The 27,949-nt window shown below is 38.9% G+C and overlaps 1 protein-coding gene across 2 annotated transcripts in view; it reads right to left on the bottom strand.

Annotated features, from left to right (window-relative positions):
- F13A1 (coagulation factor XIII A chain) overlaps nucleotides 1–27,949 on the bottom strand; it is a 157,374-nt gene that overhangs the window by 69,963 nt on the left and 59,462 nt on the right. For both annotated transcript variants that reach the window (XM_036998363.2, XM_073225174.1), the window contains exons 5-6: nucleotides 12,852–12,970; nucleotides 10,309–10,416 (exon numbers count right to left, since the gene is read on the bottom strand). In XM_036998363.2, coding sequence (XP_036854258.2) covers nucleotides 10,309–10,416; nucleotides 12,852–12,970 — 227 coding nt within the window. The remainder of the gene's footprint in view (nucleotides 1–10,308; nucleotides 10,417–12,851; nucleotides 12,971–27,949) is intronic.

Below are 27,949 nucleotides of genomic sequence, written 5' to 3'. Positions count from 1 at the left end.
TTAAATTATCTGGTGAGGACAGAAAGGTAGATGAGCTGAAGATGAGGTGCTCTCAGGCAGGTATCCATGGGCAGGCCTCCCAGCAAAGACATCCCAGAGAAAGAAATAGGGTGGCAGGAATTCCATTTTCTCCCTTGCCTGGCTCCTCATCTTTGATCTTTTTTGGCCTTTCAAAGCACTTACATGGGTGTTGGTCCAAAAAGAAGGGAAGGCATCTACATCTCCTTGGCTTTTCATAGTGGTAGACTTAACTGCAGGCTGTTTCCTGTCTTGGCATTATTGGAAATATTCTCTATTCCTGTAATGTCCTTCCAAACTGAAGCCGTTTCTTTACCTGGTGCATACCTCTTGATTCTCTAAAACTCAGCTGGCTTTCATTCTGGAAATCTTTAACTGGCACTTTGATTTGGAGGTCCTTTCTCTGTGCTCACAGAGTTTTCTTTGCTCAGTAGTATGCTCCTTTCTATCACATTGCCTTGTGTCCTTGGCTGGTTGGTTTTAGTCCCATTACCAGCCGTACATTCCCAAAAGGAGGCAAAGCCCCACGCAGTTTTGATTTGTTTTCCTAGTGCTGGCACAGAGTGGGCACTCAATAAATTCTGCTGAGTGAGGGGATATGGTATCTGTGGATGGTGGGTGTAGGTCGCCTTTTAATGTGTATTTACCAGACCAAAAGAAATGGGTTAATCAGAATGCCAACAGACATTTTGTTGAAATTGACACGTTGTTTCTAAAATTTATGTAGAAATTAAAAAGATCTAGAATAACCAAAACAATTTTGAAAAAGAAGAACAAAGTTGTAAGACTACCCGACTTGACGATTAACTCTAACACTACAGTAATCAAGACAGTATGGTATGTAACGATAGACAAACAGACTGATGGAATGGAATAGGAACAGAACACAGAGTCTAGAAATAGGTCCATGATCAAGCACTGTTTGATTTTCTACCGTCACCAAAGTAATTCAATGGGAGAAATGACCATCTTTTCAACAAATGAAAGCCTTTGAAACAAATGAAAGCCTTCCCAACAGTCTTTTCAACAAATGGTGCTAGAATAAATGGTAAACTGGGGAAAAGTAAACCTTGACCCCTATACCACATAGAAAGATAACACAAGATGGATCATAAATGTAAAGGTAAAAGCTAAAATTATAAAGCTTCGAAAAATATAGGAGAATATCTTAATGACTTTGTGGATGTAATTATTTCTTAGGGAGGATTCTTCAAATAATTAAAAAATTGAATTTCATAAAATTTAAAAACTCATTCCTTAAGATACACCATTATGAAAATGTAACAACAAGCCATGTTCTGAGGGAAATAGCTTCTATAAATATCTGACAAAGGACATGTATTCAGAACATATAGACAGCAACTACAACTTAATAATAAAAAAAGATTCAATCCAATGAGCAAATGGGCCAAGACTTGAAAAGGTACAACACCAAAAAAAAGATGCATTAATGGCCCATAAATGCATGAAAACATGCTCAATATTGTATTTATTAGAGAAATGAAAATTAAAACCCCAATGAGATTCTACTTTATACCCACTAGAATGATTACCATTAAGAAGGCTGAAAACACCAAGAACATGAGAAGCTGTGGAAGAAATGGAACTGTCATATATTGCTGCCAGGAATGTAAAATGGTCCAATCACTTTGGAAAACTGGCAAATTCTTACAGTTAAACATATAGATGTTCTATGACCTAGATATACTGCCTTTAGCTACTTTCCCAGAAATATAAAAATGTATGTACACAAAAAGACCTGTACAAAAATGTTCCTAGTAGCTGTATTCATGATACCTTCGAATTGGAAACATCTCAAATATCCATCAACAGGTGAATGGATAGACAAATTGTGATGTAGAGTACAATGAAATACTGCTTAGCAATAAAAAGGAACAAATTAAAGCCATGTACAAGAACCGACAGAGTTAAAGAAGCCAGCCCCAAATAGTAAACACCCTATAAATCCATTTACGTGAAGTTTAAGAACAGGCAAATCTAATCTATTGGAAGAAATCAGAATAGTGGTTGCCTATGGGGGTGTGTGGATTGACTAGAAGGGAACATAGGGACATTTCCAGTAATATCTATGTTTGGGTTGTAGTGGTGATTATTCCAATCAAAATTCATTGAATTTTGTATTTAATATCCACTCATTTCACTGTGTAAATTTTGCTCCAATTATAAAAGCCCACGAATTAACCCCCACCTGTACTATGATGCATATAACCCCTGTTATGCAAATATTCTTTGGTAGCATACTTGACACAAGCTCTGACAGTGGTGGATAATTAGACTAATTTTTAATGAAAACTACCACAACTAGAGATTATTAACCTTGTCTTCCTTAGTAACTGAGGATTCTTATTTGGTCAACACATATTTTCCTAATTGATAATCATGAGAAATAACCAAATGGGGATCGAGAGAGAGATACTGACACTTAGAGCTCTTTAAGCGTCCTCTTTTTCCATTGCTGCTTGGCGCAGGGCTGGTTTGGAATAGGCCCCCAAATGTAGTTGAATGACAGGAATAGATGGATGGGAAAGGGGAAAAAGCAGAGTCAGAAGAGGGAAGGAGAAGCATCTCAAGGGAAGAGAGAGGAGAAGGAAAGGGCAAGCCGGCAACCCAAAGTGCGAACGGCTGCGAGCATCTCCTCCGGGGCAGTGCCGGCTTTGCTTCACTCTGTCTGGCCCGGGATGTCTGCCCACGAGAGAAGAGCAGCCCCAGCTGCACACTCTGAGGGTGTGCGGAAAAACATCCTCGCGTTTCAGAAATAGCCTGTGTGATTACAAAATAGATGCAGCATTGAAACCTCATTCCAGGAAGCAATTCAGGGAAAGCAGACATTTAAATTGACTATGATTATCACATTCGAGAGATGGCTTGTAATAAATGTCTGTTTTTCTCCAAAAGTATAGGGAGAACGGGCATAAGAAATGTAACCTTAATAATTGAGAAACCAAGCTGTTAGCCCACAAATGGAAACTTCATTACATTGCTGGCTTTTACCCTAAGAGAAGAAAATGATGTCTGAACAGTTCATTGTCCCCTCACTGCCCTTACCCTCACCTGACAGAGGACTGAATCAGACAGGGCTTGGAAAAGGCATTATATTTATGTCCAAGGAGCTCATGTGATATGGAGAGAGGACAGCTGAAGGACAAATCCAGGGAAATGTAACATTGTGAATGGGACAGTGGGGTCAGGTAACCTGAGATCCATTTGCAATTCTGCTAGGGACCTTGGATAAGTCATTTGACTTCCTGACACCTCAGTCTTTTCATCTGCACATTCATTATTTATGGAATGGATATAATTTCTCCAAACTAGCTATTAAAACAATGTCTGTTAGGCAAATTCTATTTGCCCACTGGCTTCCCATATATTAAAAATTCTTCAAAAAAAAAAAAACAGAAATGTAAATCCCTAGTGAATACAGTGACCTTATGGTATTACGTTTAGTTTGAAATATACTAGAGATTGTCCTGATTCTGTCCCTCCCATTCATCACTGGATTCCCTCAAGTCATTCCTGAATTGTAGAAATGCTTCCCATGCTTAGGGATACCTTGACTCCAACTTTAAGGGTTTAAAAAAATCTTTTCAGAATTGGTATTTTAGTATTTTACCCTATTGTACTACAGTACCATTTTAAATTAATTCTAACCAGTAGATTCTCCAACACTGTCATCACAGGGAGCCTCTACTGATTGAGATGGGTCACCGTTGGGAAGATTACAAAGGGGATCAGAGGCTTCTAGTTTTTCTGCTGTGCCAAAGTGAGGAACATCATTCCTGACATTCCTGGGCATGAATCATGGTGACAGAAAATAAAGATTTGAAATAAGAAAGCCAGTAGGATTGGAGACTCAGAAATTGTGTCGGGACCTCAAATCCATCATGGAGCCTGCATCTGGTAATGGTCACCAGCCTGGAAATTATAACTCCTGAGCATCTGCATAGGTAGTGGTGCCGGTGTGTCATTCTTCCAAAACTCCAAGTGGAAACTGTCCTTCCCTTCCCAGAGACGGCACTGAGCCATAGTGAGTACGCTCTCCCGGATTATCCGGGAGTGGTTATCACCACCACCACAGCCATTGCAAGTCCTGATTGGCAGTTACATAAATCTTTGACACAAGACTGGGGAAACAAATTATTATTACATAATCATGCTTTTGGGATAGACAAAAATTTTCCAAAAATAAGATCTATATGGAGAAATTTGAGAAAGCTCCTTAGTGGCGAAATAACCGGGGACAAGAGCCGCTGAGCATCTCCAGGGCACTTCACTCCAAGAAAAGGGGTCTTAGCTGCTTGTAAACCAAAGGAGCAGTAGCAGAGTGTTTTAAAAATTTTCATTTTATTTTTTAAAAATAAAACTGTTAGGGAGCTGTGCTGTAGTTGGTCTGTATGAACAGGGAATAGACTCCATGTATTCTGACGCTGAAGTTCATGTGGGATGACTGAGAAGTGGAATTTCTAACCCAATTAGAATGTATTCTGAATAGTTGTAATAATTTGTTATTTGAAGAGGTTTGCTGAATGTGATGCTTCTCAGAATATGCACAAGTAAACAATGAGAGGAAAATAAAAATAGGATTTTTTAGTAAGCTTCCTGTGGAGCTGTTTGGCAAAATATCAAAGGAGTGATGTCATTATTGTCTTTTTCATGCCATGGGAAAGAATTTTTTTTCTAAATATTGGGACAAGGGGAAGAAAGATAGAGTGAAAAGAACTTTATTTTCAGTTTATCTTTGAGGTCACATAGGCTTGAGAATCAGAGGCCTGAAGTCCGTTTTGTCCAAAAACTCTACAGTCATTCATCTTGTCTTGGACCCCAGGAAACTCCAGGACCTACCTCCAGTTGTGGTCAGTTTGATTTACTAGCTGGAGTTAAAGATATTTTTTATAACGTTAAAGAGTACACGGAACATCGATTGGTTAAAAAAAGTTCAGTCTTGAGTTAGTTCCCAAAAGGCACAGTCAGAGCAGGGTATTAATGGGGATTAATGATGGCATTGTGGTTCGATATTAGCAAAATACCAGGGTTAAAAATAAATGTGTACACCTCAAGGGAAGAAGGAAAGTCCAGCTGGCAACAGTATAAATGCTGGAATTTTAAAATAAGTAATTATATTGACATTTTTTTCCTCCCCTCTCTCATTCCAAAATTTTGCAGCAATGTCACTTTTTAAAATTATAATTGACTCAAATGAGGAAAGTATCTTTCTCCAGAGTTGCAGATTACCCCTGACTACATTTTCCTGCAGTGGTTTGGTGGCGAGTTATGTGGGCATTATTTCTACCATGGAAAAGGGTTTCCATGAATAATAGCGTAATTCATTATTGCTATGGGCCCTTTTTCAGCCATTCTCCTACCTATGGATGCAATATTCCAACAGTTAGGCCAGTGTTTAATCCTGGGAAAGCTCTGAGCAAAGCCTGAGAGATCTGCATGCCCATGCAACCCTGTGCTTATTTCATCTGAGAATTTGCCATACTGTGTTGAAATTTTCTACTTACAAGTCTGTCTTCTCTATAGATGGTAAGCTCTGTGAAGGCAGAATCTATGTTTTGTTTACAATTGTACCCTAGTACCTGGACTGGCAGATTCTCGATAAATACTCATTGAATGAATGGGTTACTATTGTTTTACTACCATCAGCATCCTCATAACAGTGACCACCACCACCCCCATCACCACCCCACCACATCACTGTTAACATTACCATTTCCATCACCATCATCGGCATCACTATTGGAACCCCCAATGCCACGACCAAACCATATTTGGTACCTGACCGCTCTGGGCACTCTTCCTTCGTGGACCCAAAGCCTCTGGCTATTTAGAATTGTCTGATTTACACCTTTCTTCACTTATTCCCCCATTTTGAAATTCACCTATTCTAGACCCCATTTTCTTAGGCCCTTTTATTCTACTTAATTTGCAGTAGTAATTGTGTTACTGGCACTGATACGTATGTAGTGGCCCTCTAAAGTAATAAGATCTGAGAACGAGGACAATATCTAGTTCCAGATCAGCCACTTATTTGCTGGGTGACCCTTGAGTGATGTCATTTCCAATGGCCTCCGCTTCTTCCATAGAAGACCCGTGGAGAGCCTTCCAGATCTCAGGGACTGGACTGTGTGTATTTCAACACACTGTTGATAAAGTCTCAACCCAAGGAGCCCACCTGTGCTGAGGTGAGATGTCAGGGGTTTTGCAGTGAGTAAGTTTCTGCGGCCGCCGCTGTCATCACAGCAGCAGTGTGCCTCCCTGGACAACTTCTCTGCCCATAATTGCTGCCAGATCCAATCAGTAATGAGTCAGAAATAGACCCCAACAGGTAGCCCCCCAGCAGTGATGCCATGCTATTGTCACTGTCTTCCCCTCCCCCCAGCACCATGCTGTTCTTGTCACAGGACAACTGTTTTGATAGTCTGACCAGAGCTCAGGGTCCATGCCTGGTTGCTTCAAAGTAGTTCAGAGTCAGGGATGGAATGCTTTACTAAATACCCTGCGAGTGAAATAACTTTTTACTTTTTCTTGATGGCACAGAGCATCCTTCTAAAATTTTCCTGACACACTTCCTGGCAATGTTCTTGGAGGGGACTGTCACATCAAATATAAGGCGGAAGGAAACAGCAATCGATGTAATTTAAAGAACGAAGTATAACTTTGGGCAAGTTTCTTCCCAATTTGCTCTCTAAAAAATTTTTCTTTTGAATCAGTCTTCAGTAGGGCTTTGGTAAAATGAACCACTCAATATTTAGATGAGCCTACATAAAGTCAGCTTAGGTGAGGATCTGACATCCCAGGCCCCACCCCCCAATTAGATTACAGGATTTTTAGACTTTCTTTCTCCTGGGAAAATCCTATAGCCCAAGACTTCTACATTGTCATAACATTTTCTGATTTTGACATCAAAGTGAAGAAAATGCAATTCAATATAAGAACTAAATAAAGGAAAAATAAGAGAAAGCAGAGCATTGCTTTGAAGAAAAAAAGGATGTTTTTCCTGCCACTGGGGATAACGAATATGGTTTGAATATAGAGTCAGAAATTCATGTTAAAGATGAAGTGATGCCTAGGAAGACTGAGTGATTTACCCGGGGCCATGCAGTAAGTTAGTGGCAGAGTCAGAGGAGAGAGGTCTGATCCCACAGGGCCAGGGCCCTTCCCATGTGATGCTGCCTCCACTTTCTCTTCAGTAGAAGAGTGAAACCCAGCAGATTTTGGTAAAAAGACAGATCCTCTATGCAGGTGAGAAGAAAAGGTTAGGGAAACTGAGCCACAGTGGTCCTCATGGAGGGGTGGTCTTGACTCCTAGGGGACATTTGTAGTATCTGAAGACATTATTCATTGTTGCAACTGGTGGCGGGAGGTGCTACTGGAATCCCTTGGGTTGAGGCTAGGGATGCTGCCCAACATCCTTCTGTGCACAGACTGCCCTCACAGCAAAGAACTGTCCAAGGTCATAGACATTGCACAATAGAGACTTTTATCTAGATATTGTACACTTAAAAATCAGATTTAAATTACTATTATTGTCATTAGGAAGTTTACACAACATTAAGTATTATCTGTGGTCACTCAGCATCGTGTACCCACATACTCTCTGCAAGTTCCTGCTAATCTTCAGTCCTGGAGTTTGCCGTGACCACAGTAGATGAATTTGTCTTTGGGGGTCCCAATCATGTGGTTGTGCCTCTTGTCCCCATGCTGCCTCCTCCTGGTGTCCAGTCAGGGCCAGGCTGCTCATCTCTACTCCTTCCTGGCAGCATTTGATCCCAGGAAATTTCTGCCTTCCATCATTTCCATCTCAGCATGAACCAAGCTCAATGTGTTGCGGCTCTCAAAGCATTTGCATGTCATGATGTGTCTTTGTCCTAGTGCTTGCAGCCTGTGCAAGGAATTTCCAGACTCAGTGACCAGGCTGGGGAGATGTTTGAGAAGAACCCCTGAGACAACTGTGCAGCGGCCTCTTTCTTCCAGTGGACAGGGCCAGCCCCCTGAGAAAATGGACATGGGCCCAACTGCCTTGGAATCAGGGTTCCGGCTAGACTCATGCACTATAAACATTTTCTTTCTGGGCTCTCTAAATCTGTTTCTCATATTTTAAGGCAAATGTTTAATTGAGAAAGTTGAGAATTTTTATCTTTTTTTGCTTCTTTTTCCTTTTTTTCTTTGCTTAGCTTTACTCATGTAAATTTACAATTGTAAAGATTTACTTAGCTTTACATTTTCATGTTAGATTTCTAGGATTTGTGAACAAGAGAGGGATTGCTAGTATGACCAGAAAGCAATTGATTTTTTTTTTAAATGTCATCATTTTCATTGATTTTTGGAGGCTCAATATTTTAGTTTCTAAGATCATTTTAACTGAATAGATTTTGGAAAAAATCACAGAACATTTCTAAGGATTAAAGGAAATAATAGATGTGAAAGGGTTTTGAAAACTATCAAATATAAATTTTGTTTATGTAAACAATGGTGGTGGTAGAAATAGAGATATAGTCCAAAACAGCCCAGGCCTCTGTCCCCTGACCCCCGGCGCTTCCCCAAAGAAAACTAAAACCAAACCAAACCACCCCCCAAAGAGATTCTGTCTGGTTCTAAATCTTTTAATGGGGTTATAGATTTTCAAAATTAGAACTTCATAGGCTTTTCATGATTAATAAAATTTCAAGGCAATTTGCACTAGGATTATGTGCTTAATTCAAGACTTAAAACAGCTTCCACTTGGCCAAATGCCACTACAGAAAGTATTGGGTTAGCTGCTTTGTATTTATCTCCCTCTGCACTGGCTTATGTTAGGCAGAGGTTTTTAGATTAGTAAAAATACACACTATGTTTGAGTAAGCTCAGGCTGATGAGCATACCAATTTAGAATGCTTAAGAAGGAGTTAATTTGTATTCAGCACCGCTAGTTATTTCATCCTGTCATGGTAACTTCAAAGGGGAAGAAAAAGGGGAACTTGTCTGTGAAAGGAGAAAATCAGCAACTGACTGCTGGTCTAATGTGTGTTGTTATAAAGTTATTATAAAGACATTTGCAAATTCTTTACAATTCATTGTCTTTTCATTTTGCAATGTAAACTAATGACAGAAAACAAAACTGCCTTTAGATGTTGGTTTTTACCCTTTTAAGCTCCACTATTTCTGAAATGTACATGTAGCTTAATTATTAATAAAACAAAAGAACTTCTTAAGAGCTAAGAAGAAATTAAATTTCGTATCATTCTCTGTCTAATATTTTTACATTAACAATATTGATTTTATTTCACTCAAACGAAACTCAAAATTCTTCCAAAGACAGAATTTAAAAGAAAAAACTTAAGGAAATTGGTAATATAGGGATCTGTTTTTGCTCAGTCTTTGATTTAGTGAAATAGTACCTGGCTTAATGTTTTTCCAGGAATATTCTGCACTTGAATCAGAGCTGCTATGCTTGTATGCACCAAGGGCAGGGTCTGTGCACTCTGTGTGTCGGTATAGTCCAGGATGCTAGGACCTGGGTATCACATCTAATCCATCTCACACACTTGACCCCCCACCTTCCCACTCATGGGGATTCTGTCTCCTCTCCCGAATCTGTTCCACTGCAGCAGTTTTGCATTCTTGAAGATGTTTCAGCATCTCCTAGAGAGTGCAGCGTGGAAAGTACAAACGTCTAGGTTTGGAGTCAGCAGACCTAGATTCTAGCTGAGGCCTTGTCACTATTTTCATCTGTCATCACATTGTTTCCTAACTTGCAAAACAGCCTAAGCAATGCCTATTGTACTTACCTCATGCAATTACTACAAAGAATCAATACCCATTTCATAAGCTGTAAAGCCCTATGGTGAGGTACCACTGTAACAGAAGCTAGACTTCAAAAGAGCCATTTATTTCTTCACTCTTACTGTGGGTGTGAAAATGGAGAAAAACTGTGTTTTGCACATTTTTCTTTTTGGGGTGCTCCTTGATGATTATTTGTTTATTTGATTGATTATAGGCACTAACATTTTGTCATGGACTCCCCAGGACCTACGCAAGAGATTCTTAAGAATAAGTGGCCTATAATATAATATCATCTATCATCGTTTGTCTGAAGCCAAAAAAACATATGGTACTGAAATAAGATTTTATTTAATAGCACATGAAAAGTTCAGGGAATTTCAGTCTCTTAGAAACAAACGTTTATTAAGTGTAGGTCACCATTTCACCAGCTCTTAATGAACTGGCATCTATATCGAGGCAAATGACCTGTGTAATATATTTTAGTCATCAGTGGTAATTGCTTACCATTGCAGACCCAACACGGCTAACTTTGATGGGATTCCCTCTTCCCGAAAGGTCCATTTGTGCTTTGTCCATCACATACAGGCAAGTGTTGAGGATACCATCCTCAAACTATTTGGGAGGAAAAAAAGAAACAGCTTAATATTCACTTTGTAAGCAAGACATTCTCTGCCAGAAATTAAAATGAAATCACAACCTAATGTTTAAAAATGTGTAGTTTCTGTGTAGTAAACACCCATTATCTTCAGCTTGAAATATTAAAGTGGAAGGAAAGAGACATCCTCTTTTATTTTTCAGTTAAAAAAATAAGAACTTAAAAGCAACCTAGAAATACAAACAGCACTAGTGGAGAGCTGTTGTACTCAAGAATCATGAACTGACTTGAAGTTCTTCAGAAATTGTACAACATAATTTAGAGGATCTCTCTGACATATTGGCAGCAGTGCCCAGGGCAAAGGATTAAATGATTTACCAAAGTCAGGCCAAAGTCTCAAGACCTCAAAAATAGCATGAGTCCCTGTGCATCTCAAAAATAAATGGCTCTCAGGTATATCACAAGAAGGTATTTCAGGCCTGGAGAGCATGCACTGGAAATAGTAGACCTTGTATAGTAAATGTCTGTCTTAAGTTTCCCCTTCTTTGAGACCAAGTGAACTCCAGGTCAAAGAGAAGGCAGAAAGACCTAGAGAAAGGACATTATATTATTAAGGAAACAGCCTTGGTGGTCAGTTCAATTTCCTTAGAAAGAATTGCTAGCCACATGCAATAACAGAATTTGCTAAAAATTGATCAAAGACAAAATAATAGTAAAATAGCAAATGGGAAGATTTCACTTGCACTGTGCCTCACTGTACAGGAAATTTCCCTAAGACAGAAACCTGGCAAATTATCCACTCAAGTATGTGTGACAGAAACCACAATCTAAATGGCTAATTACCATGCAATTCTTCATTAAGTCCAGGTAAAATACCAACTCTGCGTGTACCCTAGACTTACATGACGGATGCTGTAACGGGTAATGGCACTACTTCCTTGGGTATATAAAGAACTAATTATTCTGGTTTTTATGAAGCAGCATCTCTCAGCTGTGTCTGTGGGACATGATAGCATCTAATTGGAGGGGTAAAGAAATAGTCATAGAACTAGCTGTTTCCCTGCATTACTACAAAACTACTGGCTTGCTTGTTTGTTTGGGCTAAAGGACCCAAATTAATGAACTCTGAATTCCAGTAGAGATAGACAGTAGCTGTGCTCAAGGGTGTTTACTGGCATACTGGCTGAGGAGTAGTCAGGCTTGGGATCCTCCCCAATTCTCCATGCTACCCACCTTTACGACTTCCATTCCTTATTAGCTCTGCAGATATTGTCACACTGGGGGCATAAACACCTAGAGATTAGGAATTAGGAACCCAAGGCAAGGGCACCAGACAATAGGCAATAGTCACAAGTTTATGTCACTGCGAGGGGAGGACTTATACCAGGGAGTCAGGTAGGGACCCAAAGAGAGGGAAAGAGCACAGAGATCATTAACTTGGCAGAACATCAGAAAAGCAGGTGGGCAGGCTTGAGTCCTGGGCATGTGCTTCTCAGGAGTCAGAGTGAAGGAGCAGGACACAAAGCCAGGCAGACAAGACAAGCACTGGTGATGGCATGGGTCCCAGTGGTCAGGCTGGAGCAGGCATGAGGGATGCAGGGAGAGCAGATGGAAGCCAAAACAAGGCCTGAAGCTGAGAAAGTATCATGTGACCTGGTGAGGCCAGGTTCTGTGAAATCTTCCCCTGGATACTCTGAACAATGGTGCATAATTCCAATCATGTCAGCCAAAAAATGACATATTCACCTTCTCTCATATTGCTTATGAAAATTCATTGCTGAGTCACAGGATGTGCATTCATTTATGAAGATATGCTAAAGATAGCATTCCTTTGCTCCATGGTTGAAGATCCCAAACTGAAATAGTTTCAATTATTGAATATCTTCAATGAAATGCAATTGCTACTTTATATCTGGACTGTCCCTTGAGGTTGCAGCTGATAAAATGTCTCAAGATAAAAATCCAGTGGACCCTCCTTTGATGAAATGGTAACACTTTTCTAATTCTTTTTCTAATTTCTAATTTTCTAGTATCCTAAACTAACTCTTAAAAAAAGTGATTTCTTTGAGTTGGGCACACACCTTGCAGTAACCTTTGCATCATTACCAAAACACCTTTCTTTTGAAGAAAAGGAAAACATCACTCCATCTGAGCTAATGAGATTCCACTGTACTAAGATGCCAAAGCATTTCTCACTGGAATGCCACGTTATCCATAGAAAACCTCATCTCTGTAACATTGTAATAACTGAAAAGAGGTGATTTTGGCTGATAAATTATGCAGTTTCCTTTCTAAATCTCTGCTGCTAGGCTCTCTGTCTTGCAGTTTCAGATCTTGCAAGGCAGGAAATTGTGCTTGTCTAATATCGACATATGGCGCCCTGCAGTCATGCACGTGACAAAAAATATTAAGTAAGAATGTCCTTGACAATGACAAATTTTTAATGTCTCACCTGGCCATAGCTCCAGCTTCTACTCTTGATGTCACTGACATTGCCATAAAAAATAACCCCGATGTCATTCAGGACATACTCTTCTCTTTCTTTATCATTATCCAGGTACACAGCATCCTCTGCATCAGAATTTAGACATAATGACCATTAACAAACCAGACTGTTCCCATATACTTGCAAATTTGTTTTGGTTCTAAACTGCAATTTAATCAGCTAACTGAAAATAAAAGTTTTTCATTTCCCAATATGTAATTTTAGCAATGGTGAACCTAATCAATAGCCAAAATCGTGCTGTAAATGATGGCATTTGTCAGCAAAATGCTGTCACACCCTGGCTTTTTAAACTTCCAAGCAGCACAATTAATTGACACGTCTCATTAAACATTTTAGGATTCTGGTGTGTCAGTAATTTCAGAATCAGAACTCTATGATGCAGATACAAATCTGTAACACAGATCCAAAAATAATTTCCAACCTATTCACATTAATAGACAACTAGCCAAATTGAAAATGATTTTAAAAACAAGTCTGGGGCATATGCGAAGACTGTAGCCTAGTCTGCCATGCCTGGCTTGTGCCTGGATTTTGCCTGACAGGGAGAGGGGGCTGGAGGTTGTCCCCTTTCAGTGAACAATCCTTGTGGATGTGTTGGCAAGTGTTGGCAAGTGCCCAGCCAGCCTCCCTGGTCAGTTTCTTCGGCTGCAAGGACTCTTCTCCCCTCCGCTTATAATCTCAGGTGGGCAACATTCCCCATATTCCTACATAGTAATCAGTGTGGTACTTATTCCTAAACCATGTATGAAAGCGACAGAAGCATCTTTACCACAGCAGGACCTTACAGGTATAAACTACACTTGGGTGAATTGCATGTTTGGAAGGGGGTCAATTTTGGTTCTGATCAGGGAAACGGTTCATTACATTTCTTTCTCCCAGGTCATAACTGCCATCCTGATTACCTTTTCAGGGTTCTTTCCTCCTCATTCCCTGGTAAGGCTTTTATCCCTCCCTCGGAATTAGTAGTTGTCAACCTTGGCTGCCCGTTAGAATCATCTGAGTAGATTTAAAAACTCCTGATTCCTGGACTGAACTCCAGATCAATTAAATCAGTATCTCTGGGGGTGGTGGTGGTGGTGGTGGTGGTAAGATCCAGGCATCAGGTATGTTTGTGTGTATATATGTATATATGTATGTATGTATGTATTTAAAGCTCTTCGGTGATTCTGATATGCAACCAAAGTTGAGAACAAGTGCTCGAGCCATTCTTGCTACTCCAAGTAATGGTTAAAAGACCATCTGTGAGAAATGCAGAATCTCAGGCTCTGCTCAGAACCACTGAGAAAGACCTGCACAGACACAGCTCCCCAGGGGGTTCATATGTACGTTGAGGTGCGAAAAGTACTTCTCAGCCAAACTAGCTCAGAACCTTTCTAGGCTATATTACAGCTGTGACTGGGTCTTTTGGAGACTCTTGGGTTTTGTCTGCCCTTCAGTACTTTCTTTTTCCTTTGTCTTTCTGTTCCCTACTCTTGCCTACCACTTGTCAGATTTCATGAAACTGCAATACACACACACACACACACACACACACACACACACACACACACACACACACACACACAAATATTTAAATATATATATATACTAATGTCCAATAAAATGCACACATACAGGGGCGGAGCCAAGATGGCGGCGTGAGTAGAGCAGTGGAAATCTCCTCCCAAAAACACATAGAGCTATGAAAATATAACAAAGAAAAATCTTCCTAAAATAGAGACCACAGGACACAGGACAACATCCAGACCACATCCACACCTGCAAGAACCCAGCGCCTTGTGAAGGGGGTAAGATACAAGCCCCAGCCCGGCGGGACCCGAGCGCCCCTCCCCCCGGCTCCCGGCGGGTGGAGAGAAACCGGAGCGGTTTTTTTTTTTTTTTTTTTTGGCGAGCGCTTTTTGGAAGCCTTAGACGGACGGCCCCCGTTGCTGGGGAGGCAGGGTGGCGGGACCGGTGAGGAGGTGCCTGGGAACGGCGCCGGAGGACAAAGAATATCCCGCGTTTCTCCCTGCGAGACCTGGGGGCGGGTGCCTGAGACCGGTGCCTGAGGACGGAGGAGGTCGCGCGTTTTTCCCCCTTTTTTTTTTTTCTCTTTTTGGCGAGCGCTTTTTGGAAGCCTTGAAGGGACGGGGACCCCAGTGCTAGGGAGGCACGGTGGCGGGACTGGTGAGCGGGTGGCTGGGACTAGCGCCTGAGGACAAAGAATATCCCCCGTTTTTCCCTGCGGGACCGGTGGGCGGGTGCCTGAGACCGGCACTTGAGGACAGAGGAAATCGCGCGTTTTTCCCCTTTTTTTTTTTCTCTTTTCTGCGAGTGCTTTTTGGAAGCCTAAAAGGGACAGGGACCCCGGTGCTAGGGAGGCAGGGTGGCGGGACTGGTGAGCGGGTGCCTGGGACTGGCACCTGAGGACAAAGAATATCCCGCATTTTTCCCGGTGGGACCGGTGGGTGGGTGCCGGAGACCAGCACCTGAGGACTGAAGAAATCGCGCGTTTTTCCCCTTTTTTTTCTCTCTTTTTGCCGAGTGCTTTTTGGAAGCCTTGAAGGGACAGGGACCCCGGTGCTAGGGAGGCAGGGCGGTGGGACTGGTGAGCGGGTGCGTGGGACCAGTGCCTGAGGACAAAGAATATTGAGCGTTCCTTCCCTGCGGGACCGGTGGGTGGGTGCTTTTTGGAAGCCTTGAAAGGACAGGGACCCTGGTGCTAGGGAGACAGGGCAGCAGGACCAGTGAGCGGGTGCCTGGGACCGGCACCTGAGGACAAAAAAAAAAAAAAAAAATCGCTTGTTTTTTCCTTTTTTTTCCTTTTTTTTTCTCTTTCTTTCTGTTCCCTCTCTCATTGTTGCTGTTGTTGTTTTGGTTTGGAGAGTGCTTTTTGGAAATCTTAAAGGGGCAGGACAGGTCACTTAGACCAGAAGCAGGGAATCTGGGGATCTCTGGGCACTCTAACCCCCTGGGCAGCAGGGAGCACAGAGGCCCCTTACGGAGATAAATAGTCTCCTGGCTGCTCCCCCTCCAACGGGGCTCCACCATTTTGGAGGAACAGCCCCAGCCAGGCCAAGCCCACAGCAACAGCGGAGATAAACCCCAAAGCAACTGGGCAGGAAGCAGAAGCCCTGTCTGCGCACAGCTGCCCAGCACAAGCCACTAGAGGTCGCTATTCTCCCAGGAAAAGGCTACAAACCAACAAGAAGGGAAGCTCTTCCAGCGGTCACTTGTACCAGCTCTGCAAACTATCTCTATCACCATGAAAAGGCAAAACTACAGGCAGACAAAGATCACAGAGACAACACCTGAGAAGGAGACAGACCTAACTAGTCCTCCTGAAAAAGAATTCAAAATAAAAATCATGAACATGCTGACAGAGATGCAGAAAAAAATGCAAGAGCAATGGGATGAGATGCAGAGAAAAATGCAAGAGCAGTGGGATGAGATGCAGAGAAAAATGCAAGAGCAGTGGGATGAAGTCCGGAAGGAGATCACAGATGTCAGGAAAGAGATCACAGAAGTGAAACAATCCCTGGAAGGATTTATAAGCAGAATGGATAAGATGCAAGAGGCCATTGAAGGAATAGAAGCCAGAGAACAGGAACGTATAGAAGCTGACATAGAGAGAGATAAAAGGATCTCCAGGAATGAAACAACACTAAGAGAAATATGTGACCAATACAAAAGGAAAAACATTCGTATTATAGGGATACCAGAAGAGGAAGAAAGAGGAAAAGGGATAGAAAGTGTCTTTGAAGAAATAATTGCTGAAAACTTCCCCAAACTGGGGGAGGAAATAATCGAACAGACCATGGAATTATACAGAACCCCCAACAGAAAGGATCCAAGGAGGACAACACCAAGACACATAATAATTAAAATGGCAAGGATCAAGGACAAGGAAAGAGTTTTAAAGGCAGCTAGAGAGAAAAAGGTCACCTATAAAGGAAAACCAATCAGGCTAACATCAGACTTCTCAACAGAAACCCTACAGGCCAGAAGAGAATGGCATGATATACTTAATGCAATGAAACAGAAGGGCCTTGAACCAAGGATACTGTATCCAGCACGACTATCATTTAAATATGATGGTGGGATCAAACAATTCCCAGACAAGCAAAAGCTGAGGGAATTTGCTTCCCACAAACCACCTCTACAGGGCATCCTACAGGGACTGCTCTAGATGGGAGCACCCCTAAAAAGAGCACAGAACAAAACACACAACATATGAAGAATGGAGGAGGAGGAATAAGAAGGGAGAGAAGAAAAGACTCTCCAGACAGTGTATATAACAGCTCAATAAGCGAGCTAAGTTAGGCAGTAAGATACTAAAGAAGCTAACCTTGAACCTTTGGTAACCACGAATCTAAAGCCTGCAATGGCAATAAGTACATATCTTTCAATAGTCACCCTAAATGTAAATGGACTTAATGCACCAATCAAAAGACATAGAGTAATAGAATGGATAAAAAAGCAAGACCCATCTATATGCTGCTTACAAGAAACTCACCTTAAACCCAAAGATAAGCATAGACTAAAAGTCAAGGGATGGAAAAACATATTTCAGGCAAACAACAGTGAGAAGAAAGCAGGGGTTGCAGTACTAATATCAGACAAAATAGACTTCAAAACAAAGAAAGTAACAAGAGATAAAGAAGGCCACTACATAATGATAAAGGGCTTAGTCCAACAAGAGGATATAACCATTCTAAATATATATGCACCCAATACAGGAGCACCAGCATATGTGAAGCAAATACTAACAGAACTAAAGAGGGAAATAGACTGCAATGCATACATTGTAGGAGACTTCAACACACCACTCACCCCAAAGGATAGATCCACCGGGCAGAAAATAAGTAAAGACACACAGGCACTGAACAACACACTAGAACAGATGGACCTAATAGACATCTATAGAACTTTACATCCAAAAGCAACAGGATATACATTCTTCTCAAGTGCACATGGAACATTCTCCAGAATAGACCACATACTAGCTCACAAAAAGAGCCTCAGTAAATTCCACAATATTGAAATTCTACCAACCAATTTTTCAGACCACAAAGGTATGAAAGTAGAAATAAATTCTACAAAGAAAACAAAAAGGCTCACAAACACATGGAGGCTTAACAACATGCTACTAAATAATCAATGGATCAATGAACAAATCAAAATAGAGATCAAGGAATATATAGAAACAAATGACAACAACAACACTAAGCCCCAACTTCTGTGGGATGCAGCGAAAGCAGTCTTAAGAGGAAAGTATATAGCAATCCAGGCACACTTGAAGAAGGAAGAACAATCCCAAATGAATAGTCTAACATCACAATTATTAAAACTGGAAAAAGAAGAACAAAGGAGGCCTAAAGTCAGCAGAAGGAGGGACATAATAAAGATCAGAGAAGAAATAAACAAAATTGAGAAGAATAAAACAATAGCAAAAATCAACGAAACCAAGAGCTGGTTCTTTGAGAAAATAAACAAAATAGATAAGCCTCTAGCCCAACTTATTAAGAGAAAAAGAGAGTCAACACAAATCAACATAATCAGAAATGAGAATGGAAAAATCACGACAGACTCCACAGAAATACAAAGAATTATTAAAGACTACTATGAAAACCTATATGCCAACAAGCTGGAAAACCTAGAAGAAATGGACAACTTCCTAGAAAAATACAACCTCCCAAGACTGACCAAGGAAGAAACACAAAAGTTAAACAAACCAATTACAAGCAAAGAAATTGAAACAGTAATCAAAAAACTACCCAAGAACAAAACCCCGGGGCCGGACGGATTTACCTCGGAATTTTATCAGACACACAGAGAAGACATAATACCCATTCTCCTTAAAGTGTTCCACAAAATAGAAGAAGAGGGAATACTCCCAAACTCATTCTATGAAGCCAACATCACCCTAATACCAAAACCAGGAAAAGACCCCACCAAAAAAGAAAATTACAGACCAATATCCCTGATGAATGTAGATGCAAAAATACTCAATAAAATATTAGCAAACAGAATTCAACAGTATATCAAAAGGATCATACACCATGACCAAGTGGGGTTCATCCCAGGGATGCAAGGATGGTACAACATTCGAAAATCCATCAACATCATCCACCACATCAACAAAAAGAAAGACAAAAACCACATGATCATCTCCATAGATGCTGAAAAAGCATTTGACAAAATTCAACATCCATTCATGATAAAAACTCTCAGCAAAATGGGAATAGAGGGCAAGTACCTCAACATAATAAAGGCCATATATGATAAACCCACAGCCAGCATTATACTGAACAGCGAGAAGCTGAAAGCATTTCCACTGAGATCGGGAACCAGACAGGGATGCCCACTCTCCCCACTGTTACTTAACATAGTACTGGAGGTCCTAGCCACGGCAATCAGACAAAACAAAGAAATACAAGGAATCCAGATTGGTAAAGAAGAAGTTAAACTGTCACTATTTGCAGATGATATGATACTGTACATAAAAAACCCTAAAGACTCCACTCCAAAACTACTAGAACTGATATCGGAATACAGCAAAGTTGCAGGATACAAAATCAACACACAGAAATCTGTAGCTTTCCTATACACTAACAACGAATCAATAGAAAGAGAAATCAGGAAAACAATTCCATTCACCATTGCATCAAAAAGAATAAAATACCTAGGAATAAACCTAACCAAGGAAGTGAAAGACTTATACTCTGAAAACTACAAGTCACTCTTAAGAGAAATTAAAGGGGACACTAATAAATGGAAACTCATCCCATGCTCATGGCTAGGAAGAATTAATATCGTCAAAATGGCCATCCTGCCGAAAGCAATATACAAATTTGATGCAATCCCTCTCAAATTACCAGCAACATTCTTCAATGAATTGGAACAAATAATTCAAAAATTCATATGGAAACACCAAAGACCCCGAATAGCCAAAGCAATCCTGAAAAAGAAGAATAAAGTAGGGGGGATCTCACTCCCCAACTTCAAGCTCTACTACAAAGCCATAGTAATCAAGACAATTTGGTACTGGCACAAGAACAGAGCCACAGACCAGTGGAACAGATTAGAGACCCCAGAAATTAACCCAAACATATATGGTCAATTAATATTTGATAAAGGAGCCATGGACATACAATGGCAAAATGACAGTCTCTTCAACAGATGGTGCTGGCAAAACTGGACAGCTACATGTAGGAGAATGAAACTGGACCATTGTCTAACCCCATATACAAAGGTAAACTCAAAATGGATCAAAGACCTGAATGTAAGTCACGAAACCATTAAACTCTTGGAAAAAAACATAGGCAAAAACCTCTTAGACATAAACATGAGTGATCTCTTCTTGAACATATCTCCCCGGGCAAGGAAAACAACAGCAAAAATGAGCAAGTGGGACTACATTAAGCTGAAAAGCTTCTGTACAGCGAAAGACACCATCAATAGAACAAAAAGGAACCCTACAGTATGGGAGAATATATTTGAAAATGACAGATCTGATAAAGGCTTGACGTCCAGAATATATAAAGAGCTCACACGCCTCAACAAACAAAAAACAAATAACCCAATTAAAAAATGGGCAGAGGAACTGAACAGACAGTTCTCCAAAAAAGAAATACAGATGGCCAAGAGACACATGAAAAGATGCTCCACATCGCTAATTATCAGAGAAATGCAAATTAAAACTACAATGAGGTATCACCTCACACCAGTAAGGATAGCTGCCATCCAAAAGACAAACAACAACAAATGTTGGCGAGGCTGTGGAGAAAGGGGAACCCTCCTACACTGCTGGTGGGAATGTAAATTAGTTCAACCATTGTGGAAAGCAGTATGGAGGTGCATCAAAATGCTCAAAACAGACCTACCATTTGACCCAGGAATTCCACTCCTAGGAATTTACCCTAAGAACGCAGCAATCAAGTTTGAGAAAGACAGATGCACCCCTATGTTTATCGCAGCACTATTTACAATAGCCAAGAATTGGAAGCAACCTAAATGTCCATCTGTAGATGAATGGATAAAGAAGATGTGGTACATATACACAATGGAATACTACTCAGCCATAAGAAGTGGAAAAATCCAACCATTTGCAGCAACATGGATGGAGCTGGAGAGTATTATGCTCAGTGAAATAAGCCAAGCGGAGAAAGAGAAATACCAAATGATTTCACTCATCTGAGGAGTATAGGAACAAAGGAAAAACTGAAGGAACAAAACAGCAGCAGAATTACAGAACCCAAAAATGGACTAACAGAAGATCAAGGCCTAGCTTGGATACCCAGAAAATGAACTAAGATACGATATGAGGAGGAGCTTCCGGCATCAGCACTCTCTGGAGGACTCGTGCCGGGGGATGATCATCAAAAAGCCTCCACAGGGATCCGGACGATGCTGCGGTTGTGGCTGCATCCAGCCCACCGTCTCCTGGACTTGCCATAAGAAGGAGGAGGGAGATGTCTAGGCTGGCATGTGCATACAGTGAGACAACGAATTTGACTGGATCTGTACTGTTGGAACTCAACCAGGAGTTGGGAGGGGTGCAAGTTGTAGCACCCCAAAATCTCATGACTATAGACTATCTATGGTTAAAAGAACATATGGGATGTGAACAGATCCCAGAAATGGGCTGCTTTAATTTGTCTGATGGTTCAAGTACAGTTGGAAAATATCCATCATATCATAGATAAATTTTCACAAATGCCTAGGGTGCCTAAATGGTTTTCTTGGCTTCACTGGAGATGGCTGGTAATTATAGATTTGCTTTGTTTATGTCACCGTATTCCTATTATGTTAATATATGTGTGCAAATTAGTTAGTAGTTTAAAACCTATACATACTTAAGGTACTATACAAGAAGATATGTCAAAGAAATAATCAATCCTCCCAAGTTTCCTTCATATGCTACATCTATAGCTTTTCTTCTTCCTTCCTAATTACAAACCTTAAATAGAATTCGTGCCTCATATCGAATTTACCGAGTATCATAATTCCTCCAGGTGGTAAAGATACCTCGAGACAAGTGCTGGGCATAGAAGCCACAGGGCATAAATCTGCAAAGAAGTAAAAAGCTAACCTTTGCAAACAATATGGCTTCTCTCTCACTTACCAACTTTACATTTCCCTGTATGGCCCCGGAAGATGACTGGTTAGCCAGAGACGGGTAAGATTCCTCAAGGGAGGAACAACCTAAGACAGGCACAGTCGCAGGGGGGCCATCAGGTGAGAATTTGGGGATCAACAGAGGTGAGGCTCAGAACCTCACCCCCCCTGCTTTGAGAGAAATCTTCTGCATCCGTGGATGTCTTGCTGCCCTTGTCTAGCCTGGATTAATACTTAGTCCATAGGCACACACCTGATCATCTGATCATCTACATTTGCCTTCTTACAGCACTAAACTATGTTTTCTACCTTTATCTTGCATCTACCTACCACTTCAGCATTTTATTAAAAATAAAAATAATAATAATAATAGGAGAAATGTGGGATCAACATATAAATCAAGTACAAAAATCAAATGAATATTCATATTTGACCTGATGGTTTATAGGTCATATTGCATGATCAAAACCGAAAGTTTCTGTGATGAATGCCCTTGTACTGTTCACCATGTAAGAATTTATTCACTCTGTAAGAATTCGTTCACCATGTAAGAACTTGTTCGTTATGCTTCAGAAGATTGGAGACTGACGAGAATTAGGCTTGAGATGGATTAATGATTGTACATTGAGCATTGACCCCCCTATACTGAATTTTATTGTTGTTAACAACCATTTGATCAATAAATATGAGAGATGCCCCCTCAAAAAAAAAAAAAAAAAAAAAAAAAAAAAAAAAAAAAAAAATTGCACACATACAAAGTATATGGTTTCACAAAGTAGTAATCATACCATCACCTCCTAAACTTCCTTGAGTCCTTGTGTAATTCCTCCTTCCCAATCCTCTTCCAACTTCCCACCCCTGCCAGGGAACCATTATTTTAGCAAGTTTTAGGCAAATTATTTTGAGTTTGTTCATGTGTCAATATCATGTATCAACAGCTCATTCATCCCATCCCTGGACTCATTCATCAACATCCCAAAGCCACCTTATCTTTCTGGGAGAATCAGAGTAACAGGACAAATGTGCCACAGCTTACCCTCAGCCCTTATAAATTTAAGCTTTGATGTTTCAAACTGCTGGGCTTGCCAGGTTCCAGAGGCAAAGCCATGGTTTTACCAGCAATTTCTGTATGGGCCTACGACTCCTAAGCTGAAATGACAACTTCATCTCCAAATGGAACAAACCAGAGAGAACACACAAAGAAGTGACAACTGCATTTACAACTGAGTAAAAGGAAAGAATGGTTTTATTTTTCAAGAGAAAAGAATATGAGAGTGTATGTGAACAGATATTGACCATTTACATGTACACAGCCCTCCACCAAATGCTATCAAAATGTCCTAGAGAAAAGGCCTACTTTTGTTTTTATTCTTTTATGTAATAGTGGTTTAACTGTTGTGACTTGCAGTAATAAACATCTTAGCCAAGTGGGTTTCAAATGCCTTTTGTTGATATAAAAATCTTATTTTAAGACAACTGAGGTCTAGTAGTGGCATTTAGGTAAGTTTTAACCTGTTTTCCTTATTGTAAGAGATGTTGATGGACTTGTCCTGTAAGATATTAGGTATTAGATTGCATTATAAAGCTACAATAATTTAAATAACTGGTATAAAAATACATTAATGGGTCAAAATAATCTAGAAAAAGATGTTATTATCTGTATTTATCTATCTATGAGTAATAAATGATAAAGGAAATATAAATCAAAGCATGTTACTGGAGTGTTCATTAAATTTAGCTGAGGAAACTGGCTGTTTGGGGAAAGTGAGTTTTCTGTATATCAAAATACACTGAAAATTAATTTAAAATCTGAATCTGAAAACAGAAAGCATAGCAATATAGAATAAAAATTTTAAAGGTGAATATTTATTTGGTATCTAGATGTGAAAGTTTTATTTAAAGCAAAACAGTAATAGACTCACAGACAGTGAAAAGTGACTGTTGGTTACCATAGGGGAGCAGTTGGAGTGGGAGGCAAATAGGTAAAGGGAATAGAGAGGCACAAATCTCAATCATAATATAAATTAGTCATGAAGATGAAAATACAGCATATAGAAAATATAATCAATAAGTTGTGTAACATCTTTCTATGTTGACAGATAGTAACTACACTGGTTGGGGTGAGCATTTAATAATGTATATAACTGTTGAATCATTATGTTGTATATTTTAAACCAATATAATATTGTATATCAACTATACATCAATAAAAAATATGTAAAAAATAAAACAAAAATAATAGAAATAATCAAAAGGAAATGATCAATACATTTTAATATAAATGTAAAACTTGAATTTCAGACAAAATAAAATTTAAAGTATGTAACAAACGAGAAATATTTGCAAGAACAAAAATGTTAGTAAAATTTTCCTGTATGTAAAGAATTCCAGTAAATTGATAAGAAAATCATGAAGTATATAAAAGAAAGTCAACAAAGGAAAAGCCAGTTCACATAAGAGGAAATGAGAACATAAACATATAAAAATAATTTTAACTGTTTATCTAAGAACTACAAATATTTAAAAGGAAATATATATTATATTCATTTATTTGTGTATTTAAATTGGCAATTGTATGATTAGCCTTGAAAATATTCATGGTATTTGATTCAGAATAATGAATCTATCTATCCCATGGAAATATAATGCAGATATGCAGCAAAAATGCATGCGTAGAGTTTGCTCATCAGAGCATTACCTATAAGTGAAAAACTCAGAAAAAATATGAAATACCCCTAATAAATTATTTGTCCACAAAATTGAATAGTATATATCCACCAAAATATAGTTTGGAAAAAATATTTGATCTTGCAATGATACCGGAATTGCACCGGTAGCAAGTGAAAACCTAAATGTGGGGCACAAAATCATGCATAAAATATGTATAATTATGTGAATATTAATTAAAACATCTGGAAATAATTTGGTAATGAAAATGGATGCATTCACCTATCTCCATGATTACTGAAGATGCCTTGAAATTACTGATAATTATACATACTAAATTAACAATTTTAGGGGTGAGGAGCAAGAAAGAATGCCAGCAGAATCTCCAGAAGAATTGAGGAATTTCTAGAATAAAAACATATATATTAAGATAGTATGATAAAAGGCATGGGAGATGTCTAGACAATCCAACACTTACCTATAAGGCATTTTATTACAGGATAACACAGAAAATAAAAAGAAGAAAATGTGTAAGAGTTAAAAAAAGAATCGGAGAGACTTGTCAAACTGAAAAAGGTCATAGTGTATCAAACATGATAAATGAAAAAAGGGCCCATACATAGATACAAACTGTTTAAATGTCAAAACTTCAAAGAAAAAACAAAAACTTTGAAGTCAAAAGTTTAAAAATACTAACTGTAAAAGAATGAGAGTAGATCGAAATTGTATTTTCATAGACAAAACTTGCTTTTTTGGTAGTGGATTTTTCATAGGTATTATTGGATGTTAAAAGGTAAAGGAATAATATCATGGACATGCAAATGGATATGTGATTTCACCTAGAATTCTATTCCCAGCAAAAATGTTATACAAATGAAGATCAACAAAAAGGCATTTTTGGGACCTGGAAGGACTCAGAAATTTGATTACTTGCACATTGATGCTTGAAAAGTCATTCAGAGATGTACTGAGAAGGATGAAAATACAAGAGCATTATAATTACTTACTATATTTAGAAATATTAAAAAACATTAATGACACAAAACTAAAATTGCAGATAATTTTGACATAGGAAATGGTAGGGCTGAGTGGAGAAAATGTTTACAAAACTTCTTTGCCATGTCTTCAAGGAATCACATACATTAATTATTTTTTAGGCACTCACAGAAAATATAAGATTAAATATGTGATTTAAATTTTAAATTTTTCTTCAACACATGAAGATACTCTTAAATTTTCTCAAGTAAGATGGGAAGAATTAAAGCTGCAGCTGAAGTACTATTTCTCTTTTCTTTTTTAGAGTGGTAAAATGCAAAAATTTGCCAGCATACTCTAATGAAATGTTGGGGAGAAGAAAAAATACCATTATATATGACTTGTAGTAATGCAAAGTGTTATGCATTTATAGTTAGGCTTGGAGAAATAAATTCTAGGAATCTGTCCCAAACACATGAAACACCATACACTCAAAGCTATTCTGTACAGCATTATTTGTAATAGCAAAAGCCTGTAAAGAGCCTAAATATCTGTCCGTAGGCACCTGGTTGAATGCAGTATGGCCATCCATATAATGGAGTAGTATGTTATTGCATATACTGTATATGCTGTTAGGGAAGGAAACCCAGGATTTGTTGTTAGAGGAAAAAAGCAAGGTGCACAAAAATGTATATAGTTTACTACCTTTCAGCTAACAAAGAGGGGAGGTAAAAGGCAATTAGATACATGTTTATATAGATAAATACACATGCTTATTTTTTAAAATAGAGATAAGCCACAATTAAATTTGTAAATCTATAAATTTGTTTAGTAAATTTGACTTTGGAGTCATGTAATGTTTTGTAAAGTTACAAAACAAAACCGAATAAACAGTTTTGTTTTATAGAGACAAAGCAACCTCGAAATAAATGAAACCAAAATGAAATAAATGAACATGACTGTGTAATGTACTAGTGACTTAAACATAGACAATTAAGTTACTTTCGAATGGAATTATTTCATTGCATATCCCCAGTGGAATATAACACAAGGGCAAGAAAAATCGCAAAATAGGTAAAAAGGAAAAAAAAAGATCAACTGTTTTAGTAAGTGTATTGTTAGTAATAATTTTAATACTGACATTTGACACTATGATAACATAAGCAATCATGTTCATAACATTAGAAACCAATATTTGCAGGATCAGAGAAAAAATTCATAAATAAAATCAAAGAAATGAAAATTTAAGCCTTGTATTCTAACTTTAAGCCTTTTATTACATAATATTCTTTTGCAAATTTTAGATTTTAATGTTATTTTCTCTCAGTTATTTACTAAATTTTTTTCTTATCTTAAGGGAAAACGCATTCTGTCATTTTTCTTTTTTTATGACTTTCAGGCACGATCTGATACTTTGGATTGCAGTTACCAGAACTTGGTATTGTTAACACTTGCTGCAGCCGACTGACAGCTGGACTGATTTTGAATAAGAAGGGAAGCATTAAAGGTTTGACTATAGAATGAAGCTTTTCTTTACAATCTTTGGTAAATGACCAGAGGAAGATTGACTTATCCTTGGAGTGCGTTGCACTGCCCGAAGTTCACCTGGTTGCTGACCCTCGCTAGCCACCCCTGTGCCCCGTTCCTCTAAGTTATTCCTGTGCTTGTGTTTCTTCTCAATCTTAAATGCGTGCTCTTTTCTTTTTCTCCTTCTCACCCAAGAGAAAGAAAAACTTACTGAATAAACTTTTTTAAATTTAATAAATAAAACTGATTAAATAATTTCTTCAATAGTGTAATTTAGTCACTTATAGCATGTCAGGATAAATTAAAAGAACTTTTGTCTGGAGATGCAGCTTGGAGCATTTTATATAAATGGAAGTATTTTGTAAATAATATTGAACTGTAAATTGAAATTTGTTCGGATTCTATCAGGTTTAATTAATTTTTCTTTTCATTTGAAAATGACTTTTAGTAACATTAATTTCATGAATGTGAATTTCTGAAGTAGGCAGTTTCTGTTTCTCTTCCATCCATCCTGGTCAGCTAAGCTATTAGTTTCTTGACTAATAAACACTTCTATCCTTTTAGCTAGAAATCAGTCTCATAAGCTCATTTTTTTAGTGTAGTTTGTGTGAAATAAAAAGGTTTAGCTTTGGTAATAAGTTTTCAAAGCAGACCTCCCTTTAGCAAGGTATTTTTCAATGCTTTTATTTCATTAGGTTATGCATTTTTTCTGAAATATTTTTGAAATAGTATTGGAAGGACTGTATACAAAAGCTGCAATATTTTTGTAACACAAG

This window comes from Manis javanica, chromosome 16, assembly GCF_040802235.1.
Source record: "Manis javanica isolate MJ-LG chromosome 16, MJ_LKY, whole genome shotgun sequence".
Taxonomy (NCBI): Eukaryota; Metazoa; Chordata; class Mammalia; order Pholidota; family Manidae; genus Manis; species Manis javanica.
This window is presented reverse-complemented; position numbering and strand designations above follow the sequence as displayed.